At 39.1% G+C, this 17,837-nt stretch overlaps 1 protein-coding gene across 1 annotated transcript; it reads left to right on the plus strand.

Annotated features, from left to right (window-relative positions):
• The first annotated feature begins 11,868 nt into the window (after positions 1-11,868).
• Positions 11,869-17,482, plus strand: LOC134676798 (zinc finger protein 493-like). Its single transcript, XM_063535180.1, has 4 exons — positions 11,869-12,388; positions 12,887-13,219; positions 13,759-15,476; positions 15,525-17,482. The coding sequence occupies exons 1-4, from the start codon at positions 11,869-11,871 to the stop codon at positions 16,257-16,259; spliced, it is 3,306 nt and encodes a 1,101-aa protein (XP_063391250.1). The 3' UTR covers positions 16,260-17,482.
• Positions 17,483-17,837: the final 355 nt, after the last annotated feature.

Raw genomic sequence — 17,837 nt, forward strand, 5'->3', positions numbered from 1 at the left:
GCCCCCGCGGGGTTATTATTATTATTATATAATGGCTCCTTTACACGATAGGCCAACGCCGGTCACTCCAAGGGAAGCATTTATATGCGTTAGAGGGAGCAAGTGATATTGCTATTTCATTCTACCGCATGGCTGCGTCCCTTGGAGTGGCCGGCGCTGGCCCATTGTGTAGAGCCAACATACTCGTAAACCAGACCACTGCGATGGTATTGGCTTTCGTTATTATATCGTTCTTTCAACTAAGAATATAGGTAGTCACTAAAAGATGCTGAGACTGCAGGTCGAAACTTGACTTCAATTTCTTGATGATAATGAATAATGATGATATATCATTTTATTTAACTTTCAAAGCACGTGATATTCTCAAAAACAAACTTAGGAAGAAATAAAATTACTTTATTTAAGTTTATTACATATTTGTATTTTTAACTGTTCACTATTAAATAGAACTAGACGGGCCCGCGGCTCCGCTCGCGTAAGTTTGTATTGTGTTTACTTAAATACCGACATTATTATGTAATCAAAAATTAACCATCATCAGCATTCAACCCTACCAGAGTTCATAACTGTGATGGACTTCCTAATTATATAATTGTAACCGTTATTTTATTTAGATAACCTAGTAAATAAATTTATCAATAAATGATGTGATTTGATAAAAGGCAAATAGTATTTTTTCATACACGTATTTATTTACTTACTTTTCAACATAAAATTATCATTATTTTCATAAGCCCATTTTCGAAACCGTTCATTAGATTAATCGCCGCCTTAAGACGAAAGTGAACGACCCGCCCATAAACCGCCTTTTCATACAAACGTAGGTAGTCCCCATTTTTCTTCCTAGATATTAACTTTACTTACTTACGTTGCGTACTACGGTGACGCAACGACCAAAAGTGAGTCCTGGCCTCCGACTCCAGATCACGCCAAGCGTTCTAGGCCTGCTACACGGTCGCCGACAAGCCCCCAAACCGCGTGGCCTTGGTCTGTCCCGGACCGTGTAGACGGTTGTTACCAACAAAATTTGACCAAAACTGTCCAAGGACAGACCAAGGTCAGACGGTTAGAAGGCTTGTCGGCGACCGTGTAGCAAGCCTTTTCCTCTCTCGGTCTTGCGACAGCTCTCGCCAGTCGCCATGCCAGAGTTTGAGCAGGTCTTGAGCTATACTACGTTGTTTCAACTGATACCTAGGACGGGACGTCCAATCGGGTGTCTCCCATTTGGTTGTCCCAAGTACGCTCTCTTCCTCTCACTTCTATGGCAACAAACGATATATTTGGCTACTTTAAGCCCCCTCCAGACTATGCGCGTGAATCGCGGGCGAAGCCGCGAACGCAAGTGTGGCGTCGATTTCGCAGATTGTTCACGCCTTCGCGCCTTGTTCTCCGTTTTTTGTCGGTATTTCGGCCCGCGTCAAAGGAGACGCGAAGCGCGAACTTGCAAGACTCCACATTACACAATATTTTGGCTCCTCTGTGGCAAGATAAATATGAATTATATTATGATTATATTATATTAAGCAGCTATATTTTACGGTTTTACAATAAAACAAAATGGAAAAACAGCTAAATCACGTATGATGCCATAGATAACTAACAGTTAAACTCGAACAGCTGATGCTTTTCCGCCATATTGCCGCAAACCAAACTGCGAAATCGCCGTGAAGTGTGCGAGTGTGGAGTCTTACGTCAACTTCGCGATATGTTCGCTCCGCGACGTCGCGCCGCGATTCACGCACATAGTCTGTAGGGGGCTTTAGCCTTCACTATCTATTAGATGCTGACTGTACATTTGCTTCATGAATTTGTAGTCTCCATTAGATATATATCGGAGCAGCCAAGGTCGCTCAAAAATATCTGAACATGCACTTTAACTTCATTATAATTGACATTGTTCAGATTCTGATATCTGAGAATCTAAAGCCCCCCACGTACTATGCGCGTGAATCGCGGGCGAAGCCGCGAACGCGAGTGTGGAGTCGATTTTCGCAGACAGCGAAATCGACTCCACACTCGCGTTCGCGGCTTCGCCCGCGATACACGCGCATAGTCTGGAGGGGGCTTAATAGTGACTGTTCAGCAAGAAGAAAAAATCCTACCTGGGCCCAGTTTTATAAAGTTACAAGTTACAAGTTTACAGGCGTTTACTGGCAACACTTGCTCCGTTTTTTACAATTTGCGTTTTATAAAAGTACTGTGTTACAATTTTACAGGTTAAGTAGCTAACACACTATCGCACCGCACCAAGGTCATTGAGGGACGCACCCATAAGTAAGAGGGAGAAAGAGATATCGCTTTCTTCCTCTTACTTATGGGTGCGTCCCTCAATGACCTTGGTGCGGTGCGATAGTGTGTTAGCTACCTTACAGGTACAAGTGCCTGTAGCTCAACCATAGACGAAAATACGGGAGTTTTATAGTTTTAAACTCATAATCGAACAGGCGTTTTATAAAAAAATTGTAAATTACAAGTGTAGATTGGTACACTTGTAACAAAAACTTACATACGTCTTGAGTCCTGTAACATCACAACAGCAGTTACTTGTAGACTCGTTTTCTGAGAGATTTTAAACTTTACTCTTTATTGTTAAGCACCAACGCCAACGATTGTGCCAGGGCATGCATACTTTTCCATGCACTGACCTTATCAGTTTTTGTTAATGTATCTGAAATATATAGTAAATAGGAAATAAAGTGACAATATGTTTGATATTGATTTTATTGACGATTCGTTTTATTTTATCTACTAGGAAATGGAAAGGGATTATTGCCGATATTTGTAGTTGATTTATTAGCATTCGTCTCTTTATATAAGTATAGTGCATTCACATTATGGTAAAGTGTACTCTTCATAATTTTCGATACACACCGTATTTATCTTTGAGCCGCTACCGAAACGATACATTTTAATGTAAGAATGTGAAAGAGTACCTACTTATTTACATGTTATTTACTTATTACGTAAATATTTAATTAAATCTAAATTAATCTGAATCTGAAAATGGCCCAAAAAGTATATCCTTGGCATGGAACGCCGCTCTCAACCACTCGATTTTTCCTTCATTTCTGGCCATTTTTCCAGTAATTAATATTTTACAGCAAACAAAAACACATAATTTAGTGGAGAACCGAGTATCTATGACACACGTTTTTGTGTATTTATAAAACACCTGTAGCCGTTCACAGTGCATTACAGGTACCTGTAGCCTGTACTCTTGTAACCTGTAACTTGTAACTTTATAAAACTTGCTATCAGTTTTGTATTTTTGTTTTACGCCATTGGACCTAGCGCCATCGCCATTTCATCTTTTGGCCCTCCTTGGCAGCCATTCCCTGGACGAATGGCAATGTTTGCCGAAGCCGTGAAAGTTAATCTGGGCTATAATCGCGAAAATCGAAGTTCGCAAATTGTGGGGATTATTCTCTGTCACTCTAATTACGCCTTCATTGGAGTAAAAGAGAAAGATCCCTGCACTCTGCGAATTTCGGTTTTCGCGGTAGCCGCTCTGAATATTGTAGGTATAGCTGGTCAAGCAAATCTTGTCAGTAGAAAAAGGCGCGAAATTCAAATTTTCTATGAGACGCTATCCCTTCGCGCCTACTTTTGTCAAATTTTCCGCCTCTTTTACTGACAAGTTCTGCTTGACAAGGTATATTTACTAAATTTACGGTGGGAAAAAACAAAAAATGTGAGACTGTGAAAAGGACAAACAATAATAGCGCTTTCGCTGCTACTCCTACTGAAAGATACATAAGACTATCCCGTTCGGTCATTTCCCCCACCCCTCATGCCAGATCTAGTTAAGATACTATAATAAATTCATGAACGAGAGTTACCGAGAAATGACCGAGCGTCGTAAAGTGGAGTCTCGACAATACAATTTTTCGCCAATCTGATGAAATTATCCGATCAAATCAGCAGGTGCGGACTTAAAAATGAAGTTAGTATCTATGCAATGTAAATTGGTGATTAAATTTGTGTACGTGTGGACACTAGATGAGATTGGCGTCAATTATTTCCTTATCAAATCGGTCGATTTGCCCATCTCCTCTGGACTCCACTTTACGTGGTGCGGTGCGATAGTGTGTTACCACTTTTAATCCTACCCAAGCCCCCTACTCTGTCTGTTCTCTTCATAGACTTATAATATATATAGACGGTGTCATAGCGAGCTGTCACTGTTGCCACTTTTGTTTAGTGTACGATTAACAATCGACATTTCTTGCAATTTTAATTTTACTTCAAAGGTTTAACGATACCTAAAATGACCAAAAACGCTTTTATTCTTTATTGTGGTTATCAGATCACAATTTTATAGTCACGCCCCAGCAGGGAACCAAGGGAAAGTTCAGATATTTAATTAAAATACATAAATACCTCCTAAAATAGGTGTTCCGCAATAATTGAATTATATTATTATATTATAATATATTCATTATCCATTAGCATTTCAATTATGTTTATGTTTAACGAAGATATTGAAGCTTCACTTAATCGCTATTTCGTTCCGCTGTGTAGCGTTTATCGATATATAACATGATTAAAATCGACTTTTCACATCCCTAAAAGAGCACACATATACGCTTTTACGCACACATACACAGCCTGGGCGCATCAAGAAAGGCAACACTTGATTTGAAGTCCATCTTGTCAACAGTATGGTTGTCCTTTTTTGACAAACGGCATTTTAAAAGAGCGAGGAGAGAGAAATGATACTAGTTGTTGCGTCGTGAAAGAGAACAGAAAAGGTTGGGCCCTTGGTTCTCTTTCACGGCGCAGCAACTAGTATCATTTCTCTCTCCTTGCTCTTTTAAAAATGCCGTTTGTCAAAAAAGGACAACCATACTGTTGACAAGATGGACTTCAAATCCAAGTGGCCCCTTTTTAGGCGACCCAGGTTGTGCATGTGTGCGTAAAAACGTATATGTGTGCTCTTTTAGGGATGTGAAAAGTCGATTTTAATCATGTTATATATCGATAAACGCTACACAGCGGAACGAAATAGCGATTAATTGAAGCTTCAATATCTTCGTTAAACATAAGCATAATTGAAATGCTAATGGATAATGAATATATTATGATGTAATAAAATATTTCAATTATTGCGGACCACCTATTTTAGTAGGTATTTATGTATTTTAATTAAATATCTGAACTTTCCCTTGGTTCTCTCCTGGGGCGTGACTATAAAATTGTGATCTGATAACCACAATAAAGAATAAAAGCGTTTTTGTTCATTTTAGGTATAGTTAAACCTTTGAAGTATAATTAAAATTGCAAGAAATGTCGATAGTTTATCGATATGACTTTATCGACATCGCTACAGCAAAGTGGGTCGCTTTGTTAATCGTACACTAAACAAAAAGTGGTCCCACTGACAGCTCGCTTGGAAGGCATCTGTATATATTCTTATATCTATGATCCTACCGAAGACGAGGCAGTTTGGCCTATGGTCTTAACCTGGCGAGAATGACGAATAAAAAAAACAATCATTGTCAAGAATGTCAACTTGACTTCTAGATGCATACCGACTTCCACAATATGGTTTTGTGAAATTCGCTTTGATGTAAGTATTGTTTAATGAATGAGATGCCGTATTAAGTACGATTCCCACCGAACGGGCGCAGTCGAAGCGCATTTCACATTTGTACGGTCGCAAGCCGGTCCGCTACTCGCGGACGCGTCCAGACGGACTCAATCGCTTCTGCCTTACCCACATAATGTTTACTTGTTTAGGCACATTGAAAATGCGCTCCGGCGCTGCCTGACTCTACCCAGTCGGTGGGAATCGTACATTACTCAAAATATTTGTTTTAAAATGAAATACTAAAGCCGTTTTTTAGGTTATGCCTGTTTTGGCCTTAGCTGTCATATCAATGGACTACTAGTTACCAGAGGTTGGAAAGAGGAGCTATTTACCATCTATTTATATTTGTTGAGAAGTGTGTGTGGTGTGATATTGCAAGATAGAATTAGGAACAGCGTGATAAGGGAAAAGTGTGGACTGAATGTAGATGTAGTGACAAACATTGAGAAAGGTATGTTGAGATGGTTTGGACATGTGGAAAGAATGAGTGAAAGAAGGCTGACAAAGAGAGTGTATGAGGGAGAAGTGGAAGTGGGAGTTGGAAGGGGTAGACCTCGGCGGACTTTCTCTGATCAGATCGGGGAAATCCTGAAGAAAGGCCAGGTTAATGTTAGATAAAAACACGTAACTTCAATTGTATGTTTATTTTTTATACTGACATATTTGTTTATAAAAACAACCATGGTAACTAACCAGAATAGTGTAAGGAGGTTAGCGCGCGTACGTTGAATCCTACCTAATTCCAACACTCCCACTTAGGTAGGATATAACAAAAATATAATAAAACTAAAAACAAGAGATAGCTTCTGTATCAGTGACTCCCACTGTAACATTCACGGTTGTTTCACTTTAAATAAAAATAATGGTCATAATGACTCCCACTAAATGAAAATGGTCAGAACAGTATTTTGTTTTTAAATCTTATAAGTCCGTCTTTCGGGAGGGGCTTGGTCAAACCGTCTGCAAGTTGGTCTTCTGTATTGACATATGTGACGGTTATGTCTCTAGCTTTGTACCGTCCACGTGCGTAATGGTATCGGACGTTTATATTATGTTTTGAGCGCTTGTGAAATTCTGGATTTATTTTCTTTTTAAATACCCACTTAGATGTTATTGCTTTCTTTCTGTCTGCTAGTTCAGTAATTTCCCAATTTTTATTTTCTTTTAAAGACTTCTTTCTTTGTTCTTCATCTATGGCATCTTTCCATTCATCTACATCAGGGTTTTTTATTCCTTCTTCATAAGTGCTTGGTTCTTCAGAAATACTATTGGCCTCATGTCGGCTTGGTGCTTTGAGATTTTCTCTCGGTCTCAACATTCTTGTCTCATTTAAGTCTTCTGCAGTTGATGTTTCATTAGTATCAAAGAAACTATCTATCAGGTTACGTTTTTCCCCATCGAAGCTTGACCAGTGCCAGTAACGTCTTCTATTAGAACCGGGCTGCGGGGTTCAGCCAAAACATTCTGCTCAACGTTATCTTCTATTACAAACTGCAGTGATTGATCGAGGTCTCCTTGCTCACCAGAAAACGACGATTCATTAAAAAGTACATTATGCGAAATGTGTACCTTCTTAGTAATAGGATCATAAAGACGGTAATTGGTAGAATTCCCGTCATAGCCAACGAAGACTAATTTTTTACTCTTTGAGTCAAGTTTTCGTCTCAATTGGTTTGGTATATGCATGTATGCGTCACACCCAAAAATTTTTGTATGATTTACATAGGCCTTCTGTCCAGTCCACTCCTGATAAGGGGTTGAGTTCGGCGTCTATATAGTAGGAGTTCTGTTCAGAACATATATGGCACAATTGACAGCTTCGGCCCAGAGATGCTTGGGACGCTTAGAATTCTGGAGCATGGTTCGCGCTGATTCCATAATCATTGGGATATCGCGTTCGGCACGCGGGTTTTGTTCAGACGTGTGCGGTGCTGTTGTTTCCAAAGTTATCCCAAAATTATTTAGAAATGCTTTAAATTCATTAGTGCAGTATTCTCCGCCACAATCTGTACGTAGTACTTTAAGAGGACGTCCAAACTTGTTTTGAATTAGCCGTAGAAACTCCTTGAAGTTTTCAAAGACATCACTCTTGTCGTTTATGAAGTATGCGATTCTATAGCCGGTACATGCATCTTTAAATAGAACTAAGTATTTAAAACCAGATATCGAAGGTTTTGACATAGGCCCGCATACATCTAAATAAATAATTTCGCCAGGGCCGCAGACCCTCTTCTCAGAGTCTGGTTTGGCAGGAAATGGGAGTCGGTATTGCTTTCCACAGGCACATGCATCACAGAAAAAATCTTTAAAATCATTTTGAGAAATTCCTTGTAAAGTTCCATTGTCTATCAAAATTTTCAAATAGTTAATGTTTATATGGCAGAGCCTGTCATGCCAGAGTTTTAAATTACTGTCAGCTGTCACAACATTGACATGGCCACTCAGAGTTTCATGTAAAGCGGTTTTAAATAGTAACCGATACAAATTATTTGGTTGTTTGTGTGCATAAGCCACCAACCTTTTTTCGGCATCTAATATATGTACATGCCACTTTTCTTTGATAATTGTATAGCCTTTTTCGGTTAAAATACCTTCAGAGATTAGGTTTTTCTTAAGTTGTGGAATATATAGTACGTTATTAATTTCAGAGTCGTACCACTGGTTATTAAGCAGCTTCTTAATATAGACTGTTCCTGCTCCTTCAACGTTCAGTTCAAAGTTGTCTCCGAGTTTCACTGTTTTTGTTGGGCATTCATCAATTTTATTAAAAAAATCTAATCTGCTGGTCATATGACCTGAAGCTCCACTGTCTAAATACCAGATGTCGTTGTCTCCCGCTTGTAAGTTTTCTGTATAGGTTTTGACCATGAATGTCGAGTACGTCATATTTGCTCCTGAGTTCGATTTGTTAAGGCTTCGTTTTCGCGAATAGCAATCATTTGCTATATGTCCTTGTTTTTGACAAAAGTAACAAATGGGAGGCCTTACGAAAGATCTTCTCTCAGGATATGTGCTCTTAGTAACAGTAGCTAAGGCAATAGGATCGGCGATGTCATCATTACCAAGGCTCGCTTCTTCATCCAGAAGCCTTGCAGTTAGGTTAGCTATTGTTTGTTTTGGAGCATCCAACGATAGCCATGCTTGTCTAACATTTCTGTATTTGGTTGGAAGACTGCCAATAATTTTTGTAATAATTGCTGCGTCGCTTACGGTGTCACCGGCCTCTTTTATTTGCTTTGCCAGTGATTCAACTTTTGCAATGTGTTGTGCAACACCATCTTTCTCTTTCATCTTATATGCGTAGAATCGTTCATGAAGAGACATTTTATTGAATTCAGATTTTTGAGCATAAATTGCGTCAAATTTTTCAATCATTTGCCTCGCTGATGTACAGTTTTCAATAATTACCATCTGTTCATATGTTAAAGATGATGTGATTATGAACATTGCGGCCGCATCTTGCCGATCTCGTAGGGCTCCGGCCGCCAGGGGCTCCCCAGTGCCGCTGGTGCTCGCACTCGTGCCAGTGGATTCACTTACTTCACTTTCTATAAACTGCCCTAGACCTTTTGCTTTTAAAGCGCACCTTAACTGGAACTTCCATTGTAGGTAGTTTTCCGCACTGAATTTCTGCAGCATGCCAATGCCCGCTATTAATTCTTTATCCATCTTTCTTTAGTGTAAGCCCATAACCGTTAGATAAAAACACGTAACTTCAATTGTATGTTTATTTTTTATACTGACATATTTGTTTATAAAAACAACCATGGTAACTAACCAGAATAGTGTAAGGAGGTTAGCGTACGTTGAATCCTACCTAATTCCAACAGTTAAGAGCACCCTAAACCGGCGAGCATGTATGAGGAATGTTATGAATGTGAAGGAAGCGAAAGAGGTATGTCAGGATCGTAGCAAGTGGAAATCCGTGGTCTCTGCCTACCCCTCCGGGAAATAGGCGTGATTATATGTATGTATGTATGTTATATTTACCTTATAATTTGACATGCCTTACGTCGTTATTATAAGTCAAATATAGTTGGTCAAATCAATTTGTCAGTAAATAGGAACCAAAAAAACTATACTCAATATACTCATCCTTTTCTTTTGGGTACTAGTTTAAAACAAGGATAGTATGAGTCTCTCTGTCTATATTTGAAATGAGACAGTCCTTTGACACACTATAGTGCGCTCTTGCCGACTTTTGACTATAGTTCGTTTTTTTTAGCATTAGAAATAACTCCACAGAAGTAAGCGTACAGTTTCTATCAGCCTCTTTAATTCTTAATAATTATTGAATTATCTAATGTAGCACGGTCAATACATATAATTTACTTCAATTTATTACCGTTAAAAGTGCCGGATTTGGAACCACAAGCTTACTTCTGCGAAGTTCTTTCTAATGCTAAAAAAAACGAACTATACTACAACTACATATTTTTGTTCTTTTCATTTGCTAAATGATATGGAAAATTACATGCGGTATCATGTGAAGGGGTCGGGTATCACAAGTGAACATGAAACCAGGATGTGTTCCCACGAAATTTGCATGTCAAGCAGACAGAACAAGTTATTACAGGATGTCAATCCTCTTTGCAGTATGGGGACCAATTTAAAAGTCCAGGCACATCTTACACCTTTAAACAAGCAATTCTTATGTATTTCTATGTATATTTCGGGAATTTCCAAAACGGCTCTAACAATTTCGATGCAATTTGCTAACCCTCATGGTTTTCGGGAACAAAAAATTGATCTACTTAGGTTGTAGTTCTGTGAAAACGCGCATTTTTGACATTTGTATGTTTTTATGATTGGATACTTAATACGACACAACCACTTCTTTAAAACTGTCCTGGAGGGGGGATAGGACGCAAAAGGGGTAGAGGAAAACCCAGAGGCAGCTTTTTAGAACAAGTGAAAGAAACAGTAGGGGTTGTGTCGTATCAAAGAGCTGGTGCAAGATAGAAAATGCTGGAAGATACAAGACAAGAGAATAACTCTAGCAAAGCTCGGTCTCCCAGATATTTCATAATATATTTATTTCTGGTTTCATCAAGGTTGTTGTTGGAATTACTGTGAGCTGTAGACCTCGAGAGCGTAACTTAAAACGGAATAAATGTATGGCTCCGCTATTTTGAAATAATTCCAAAAACTGAATCAACAAATAAATTCTATTTAATCATGGAGCCTGTTTTTTATTTATAATTTTAGTTATTGTTATTGTAGTTAGTTGTAGTTTTTAATTTTATCTACACACATATCATAAACTGTCTATGATGCCTTCAAAATTCGTAAATAATGGCCAACATTACGATAAACTATTTTGTTACAGCAAATTTCTTATCTGTGAAAATGTGGTAATAGCTTCATTACTATATCAAAATCGATTTGGTAATGCATTTCAAATTTCGAACATCTCTGAATAAAAAGCAATTTGATTTGACCCCTATTCTAATATCAGTTGAGATGACGTTTTGTTCGAAATCAAATGACAATTGCATACAATATTGACAAATCTCGCATGTAAGTTGGTATCGGACGATATGGTAATCGACCCCGACTCTAGTTTGTCTCTGAATTAAAAAAAAACTACGGATGCGTGACGTGCGTGAAAAAGGTTTTCATTTGCCGCCATTTGACGTACAGTTTATCTTTTAATTAGTTAATAAGTAAAAAATAATTTGTTTTGTTGTTTTTAAAGGAACTATAACAAATGTTTCGTGTAAAATGTGGGATAAAGATATTTGGGAGACGCCATCTCATATCCGCGAGTTCCGCCAGAGAGCAAAGTCGGCTGTAATATGAAGTTAGTGAATATATCATAGAAAGTTTATAATATGTGTGTAGATAAAGCAGTGTATGTAACTGTACATAATTAGGCATTAAAACACTCGTGTGATACTATTATGAAACTCATTTCATTCGTTTCATAAACCCACACTCGTATTTTAATGCCTTTCATTATGTAGCAGTCACATAAACTACTATTAATTTACAATTTTTGCATATATTACTTACCTTATTTAATAAATTGATTTAATCATTGAACCTGCTCACAAAATTTCACAAAAATCTGTTGAGAAATGCGACCTGTAGAGGAGAACTGTACATAAGAAACCATTTTTGCCCAAGCTTAAATGGAGACCTTAGCTAACGGAATTAGTTTCACTTGTAACAAACTATGAAATAAAATCTTGCATTTCAATTTTAACCTTTTTTCCGAAATTTTACAAGTATACATATTTTTGGGCAGAAATGTAATACTTACTCGTCTAATTTAAATGCTTTTTAACTTGGCAGTGCACATTAAGGAGCAGACAGACTATATGCAGCATTCTGACTGTCAGATGGAGACACAGTGTGCGGAACAAATTAAAGAGGAGTCCTCATGCTCGGAAAGTGAGGAATGCAGCATGAGTAAGGCAGCATTGCCGGCTAGCCTGTGCACCGAACACAAACCCTTATGTTCGGACAGCACAAGCTATGGTGTAAGCGAGGCAGAAAAGCTCGCTGATGAGCTAAAGGAGGAGGCACTGTGTTCAGACGGCATGGAGTGTGGCATGACTGGCATGAGCGAGTCAACCATGCTGGCTGGTGTGGATACTGACCATGATGTAAAGGATGAGTTTGTGCTCGGATCAGAGCATGTGAAGGAAGAGCCTTCATTGTCAGAGAGCGTAGAGTATGGAATGAGTGAGGCGGCCATGCTGGCAGACCTATACGCTGACCACGTCGTAAAGGATGAGTTAGTGCTGGGGCCGGAGCATCCACATCGGCCAGATGTTTCTCTGGTAGCCCTCGGTAAGTTATCCTGAGTTGTATGTATTTGTGAGATAGTCAATACTAAAATTTTTCAAGAACCAGTAAATAGGTAATTTTATATAAGTTATATAACAAATGTCAATACCAGTTATGTAATCGAATTTGTTCTGTCCTAAGTCATAAGTCGTACTAACTTAAGCCAAAAATATTGTGTGGTTAACCAAATTTTTTGGCTTAAACCAATTATGTAAATATATTAAAAAAATTTAAACATGAATATTTGTTCCTGAAAATCCTCTGTTATGTAACTATATACGTATATGTATCTGTTTATCTATTTTTGTCTAGTACAGTCGCCATCAGATATATCGGAGCGCTCATCAAGACGCTGACAAATATCCGAACACGCCTCTATTGTCCGATATATCTGGTGGCGACTGTACACAGGCCTAACAGGGACTAGGTTGATTTGTGTTCTTACACAAATCAACCTAGTCTTCAGTCAGTCTTCTAACTTCATGGTTTTATTCTGAGCAGACTGGGCGCTAGCTGACGAGGATGTTTGCCTGCAGGAGTCTCAGGAGCACACCTCACAGCCGGCACTGAAGGACTGCTGCGTAAGGCTCGAGCGCCTCCACTACGGAGCCCCTGCCAAGCACACCATACAAGACACCACTCACACTGACAGTGAACCTTATTCTGAAGATGAAATGTACACTAAAGTTGACTGTGAGAGTGTGACTGATCCGGTGTGTGATCTTTGTGGCAAGAAGTTTTCTCTGAACTCTGATTTATTGAAGCATGTCATGACCCACATTCACACGTCTAGTGTGCAGCAAGAAGGCAGCCGGCCTGTTGTCGCTGATTACGGTAAGTTCTTGATAAAATTCAAAAATGGCTGCAGCAGGCCTCATATAGTGATACCTAGCGACCCGCCCCGGCTTCGCACGGGTTAACAAATTATACACAAACCTTCCTCTTGAATCACTATATCTATTAAAAAACCGCATCGAAATCCGTTGCGTAGTTTTAAAGATCTAAGCATACAGGGACAGACAGACAGTGGGAAGCGGCTTTGTTTTATATTTTGTAGTCACAGTAAATTTACTGCCATCTATCAACACAGGATTAAAACTGAAATGAAAATGTATAAAAGTATCGAAAAGATTATATGGATAAATGATTTTTTATTTTTTGAGAACGCCATATGACTCTGACCCATGTTCTTTCACTGATATGTGTTACAATTGTTAAATATCTATCGGTGTCGCCAACGCCATTTACACGACTATAGGCCTAAGGTGTGGCGCCAACTATTCGAACATAACTTTTTCTTGATTTCCGAGGCACGTGTTTTCCTAAGACTTATACGGAGTTAATTAACCGATTACTTAACAATGTGGTTTCAGTATTTGAAGAAAAGCCGTTACAGGAGCGCGTCCTTAGTGGAGACTCTCCGCTCGCGCTCCGAGACTGCTGCGTGCGGCTCGAACACCTCCAACACCACGAGGCGCTCGCCGGCAACGACACAACACGTACTGACACGGAATCTGATACTGAAAACATATATGCTAGAGACTGTATCGTTAACAATCGTACAACAACTAGTGGCACAGACAATGATAATGAAAATATATATGCTAGAGACTGTAAGAGGATGTTTATATGCGATCTTTGTGGCAAAAAGTTCGCTTTGAAGGCGGGTTTAATGAAACATGTTGTAATCCATATACATGTACCTACTAACGCTGGATCGATTGAACCAAATACTTCACAAGACAAAATAAGCATAAATATCTTGAATGAAAACTCAGATATAGATGAATATGTGTGTGACACTTGCAGAAAAACATTTCGCCGCAAATATGACTTGATTCGTCATATACAAAACACGCACACGCAAACAAGTTCTAAAATAATAAAACCAGAGCCAACGGTCTATGAATGTAATAAAGAAGGTAAGAAAACTTATTCCTGCGAGACATGTGGAATACAATTTACACAAAAAATGTATTTGATTACACATAAACGAATTCACAGTGCCGAAAGGCCTTATTCGTGTAACATATGTGAAAAACGGTTTAAAACTTCTGGTTGTTTGAAAATTCATGAACGTGTTCATACTGGTGTAAAGCCATATTCGAGCGAACCGTGTAACAAGCAGTTTCAGGATGTGCGACTATTAAACAAACATAAAAAAGTTCATACAGGTGAAAAACCATATATGTGCGAAATATGTAAAAAACAGTTTTCGAACATACTGTTTTTAAATATACACAAAGTTACCCACACGGGTATTACGTGTGAAATTTGTAAGGAACATTTTAGGCAATGGGAAAAATTTCGAATTCATAAGCGAACTCACACAGGCGGGACGATATATACGTGCGCGCTGTGTAATATGAAGTTTGCAAGTGTCTGGAAATTCAATGCGCACAAACGAACACATACGAACGAGACACCATACGCATGTGGAATATGTGGAAAGCGGTATACACGAGCTTCTCATTTAACGAGACATAATCGGTATCACACTGGTGAAAAACCGTTCTCCTGTAAGATGTGTGATAAGAAATATTCGGAACAAGATTCTTTGAGCAAACACATACTAAGCCATACTGGAGCGAAGCCTTATTCTTGCTATGTCTGCAAAAAACGGTTCGCGCATAAGGGCAATTTGAAGGCACACATACTAAGCCATACTGGAGCGAAGCCTTATTCTTGCGAAATCTGCAAAAGACGGTTCGCGCACAAGGGCAGTTTGAACACACACATACTAAGCCATACTGGAGCGAAGCCTTATTCTTGCGAAATCTGCAAAAAACGGTTCGCGCATAAGGGCAATTTGAAGGTACACATACTAAGCCATACTGGAGCGAAGCCTTATTCTTGCGAAATCTGCAAAAAACGGTTCGCGCACAAGGGCAATTTGAACACACACATACTAAGCCATACTGGAGCGAAGCCTTATTCTTGCGAAATCTGCAAAAAACGGTTCGCGCACAAGGGCAATTTGAACACACACATACTAAGCCATACTGGAGCGAAGCCTTATTCTTGCGAAATCTGCAATAAACGGTTCGCGCATAAGGGCAGTTTCAACACACACATACTAAGCCATACTGGAGCGAAGCCTTATTCTTGCGAAATCTGCAAAAAACGGATCGCGCAAAAGAGCAATTTGAACAGACACATACTAAGCCATACTGGAGCGAAGCCTTATTCTTGCGAAATCTGCAATAAACGGTTCGCGCGTAAGGGCAGTTTCAACACACACATACTAAGCCATACTGGAGCGAAGCCTTATTCTTGCGAAATCTGCAATAAACGGTTCGCGCATAAGAGCTATTTGAACACACACATATTAAGTCATACTGGAGCGAAGCCTTATTCTTGCGAAATCTGCAAAAAACGGTTCGTGCGAAAGTCCATTCTGATCACACACATACGAAGCCATACTGGATCGAAGCCTTATTCTTGCGAAATCTGCAAAAAACGGTTCGCGCAAAAGGGTAATTTGAACACACACATACGAAGCCATACTGGAGCGAAGCCTTATTCTTGCGAAATCTGCAAAAAACGGTTCACGCGAAAGTTCATTTTGAACACACACGTGCGAAGCCATACTGGAGCGAAGCCTTATTCTTGCGAAATCTGCAAAAAACGGTTCGCGCAAAAGAGCAATTTGAACAGACACATACTAAGCCATACTGGAGCGAAGCCTTATTCTTGCGAAATCTGCAATAAACGGTTCGCGCATAAGGGCAGTTTCAACACACACATACTAAGCCATACTGGAGCGAAGCCTTATTCTTGCGAAATCTGCAAAAAACGGTTCGCGCAAAAGAGCAATTTGAACACACACATACGAAGCCATACTGGAGCGAAGCCTTATTCTTGCCTTGCTTAAGATCAGATATTTTAAGAATTAAAAAAATCATAATATGCGATGTACGTTAAATGAAGTTTTAGCACTCGACACGTTTAGAGTACATTTAAAATAAATAAATAGATAAAATAAATTAAAAAGCCTTTATTAATAAGGAGTATTACACTAGTGACATAAGTATACCATAGAGTAACTTATACATACTGTACCTTAAACTGTTTTTGACAAGTTTTCACAGACAATCATTAATCAAATATGACATTGATACATCAAGGCGGTTTGTTTACAAAGGGCCTACCGGGAAACGCGAAATCGAACTTCAGCTACCTGCCTCTTTATCACTCGAATATGCAAGAGTGGTCTCTATCACTCTTAGAGGTTAGATAACAACATTTCGACTCTTCGTTTGCGGTAGTCCGTTAGATTTTGACTTATTGTGGGAGCGACGCCACCTACGCAGTTTGGCGTAATATTCCCTATTCTCTACGAGATTAAAGTATGTTGTATGGAATATCATTAAGTATGTTTTAAAAAAGTTTGTTCGTAAAGACCCTAGGGGGCAGATTTTTGAATTTCTAGTTTCGTTCGTTTTCGAATTTCGCTCGATTTCGTCACACGGAAATCGGTGGAAAAGGGCGAAATGCAAATTTTTGAAATACGACCGATAGAAATTGGGAGTCAAGTGGTATTGACCACTCGTTTTAAATTATATTAGTAGAATTTAAATGCAATGTACTCGAGATATTATTGAACGAAATACGCGAAATCAAGCGGTCGAACTTCAAAAATTGCCCCCCTGGGCCCTGTTTGGCTGAGCGCCTTCTCCAGTTTTCGCCAAGTTTTTCTATCCTTGGCCTTCTGTGGCCAGTCCTTGCCAGCTGTAGCCACTATTTCATCGGTCCATCTTTCTTTCGGCTTCCCGTGTTTCCTGGTCCCGGTGGGACCACGCCATAGCGTGGTTATTATTGACTTCAACTTTAACCTTTTGGCCGCCGGACCTAGTCCGCAAAGACGCTCACTCACACGCCAGAGCAAATTTTAAGTAAACAACTAATAAAAAGTTTAGGGATTGCAAATAGTGATAATTTATTAATTTCCGCTACCCAAAGGTTGTCTGGAAGAGATCGCTTTTTAGCGATAAGACCGCCTGTTGTTTACCTCTGCCTGTATTTCTGTTTTCTTTTGTATTGTCTTATTTTATTGAGGTGTGCAATAAAGAGTATTTGTATTGTATTTGTATTGTATTGATATCGATATTTACAATATTTAATAAAAATCTTTTTAATTTAGCTTTGTTCTTATCCTGTTTTAATTTCATTCCAAATTGCCAAAATTAAACATATGTTTTACACCCGAAAATGTTTAAAATATAGGGATTTAACATAAAAAACAACCACTAAACAATGTCGATTCAAGACGTGATATCGCCGCACTAGGCTGTACGAGAAGTCTTTTATACAAGACAACGGCGCCCATGGACTGCCCGCAGTGCAGACCGACAAGGACTGTTTCCGCGCGGATCAATTAATAATAGTCTCTAGGTCAACGGCGTAAGCGCTTGTCGGTACGTAAACTTTATTGGCGTAACGTTAAAGCTGC

This window comes from Cydia fagiglandana, chromosome 25 (genome assembly GCF_963556715.1).
Source record: "Cydia fagiglandana chromosome 25, ilCydFagi1.1, whole genome shotgun sequence".
Taxonomy (NCBI): Eukaryota; Metazoa; Arthropoda; class Insecta; order Lepidoptera; family Tortricidae; genus Cydia; species Cydia fagiglandana.

Excerpts from the sequence above, each read along its gene's own strand:
- LOC134676798 (XM_063535180.1), top strand. The coding sequence starts at position 11,869 with ATGCTTTTTAACTTGGCAGTGCACATTAAGGAGCAGACAGACTATATG. Across the intron at positions 12,389-12,886 it reads TGTTTCTCTGGTAGCCCTCG|ACTGGGCGCTAGCTGACGAG; the intron begins GTAAGTTATCCT and ends TATTCTGAGCAG. Across the intron at positions 15,477-15,524 it reads ACATACTAAGCCATACTGGA|AGCAATTTGAACAGACACAT; the intron begins GCGAAGCCTTAT and ends ATCGCGCAAAAG.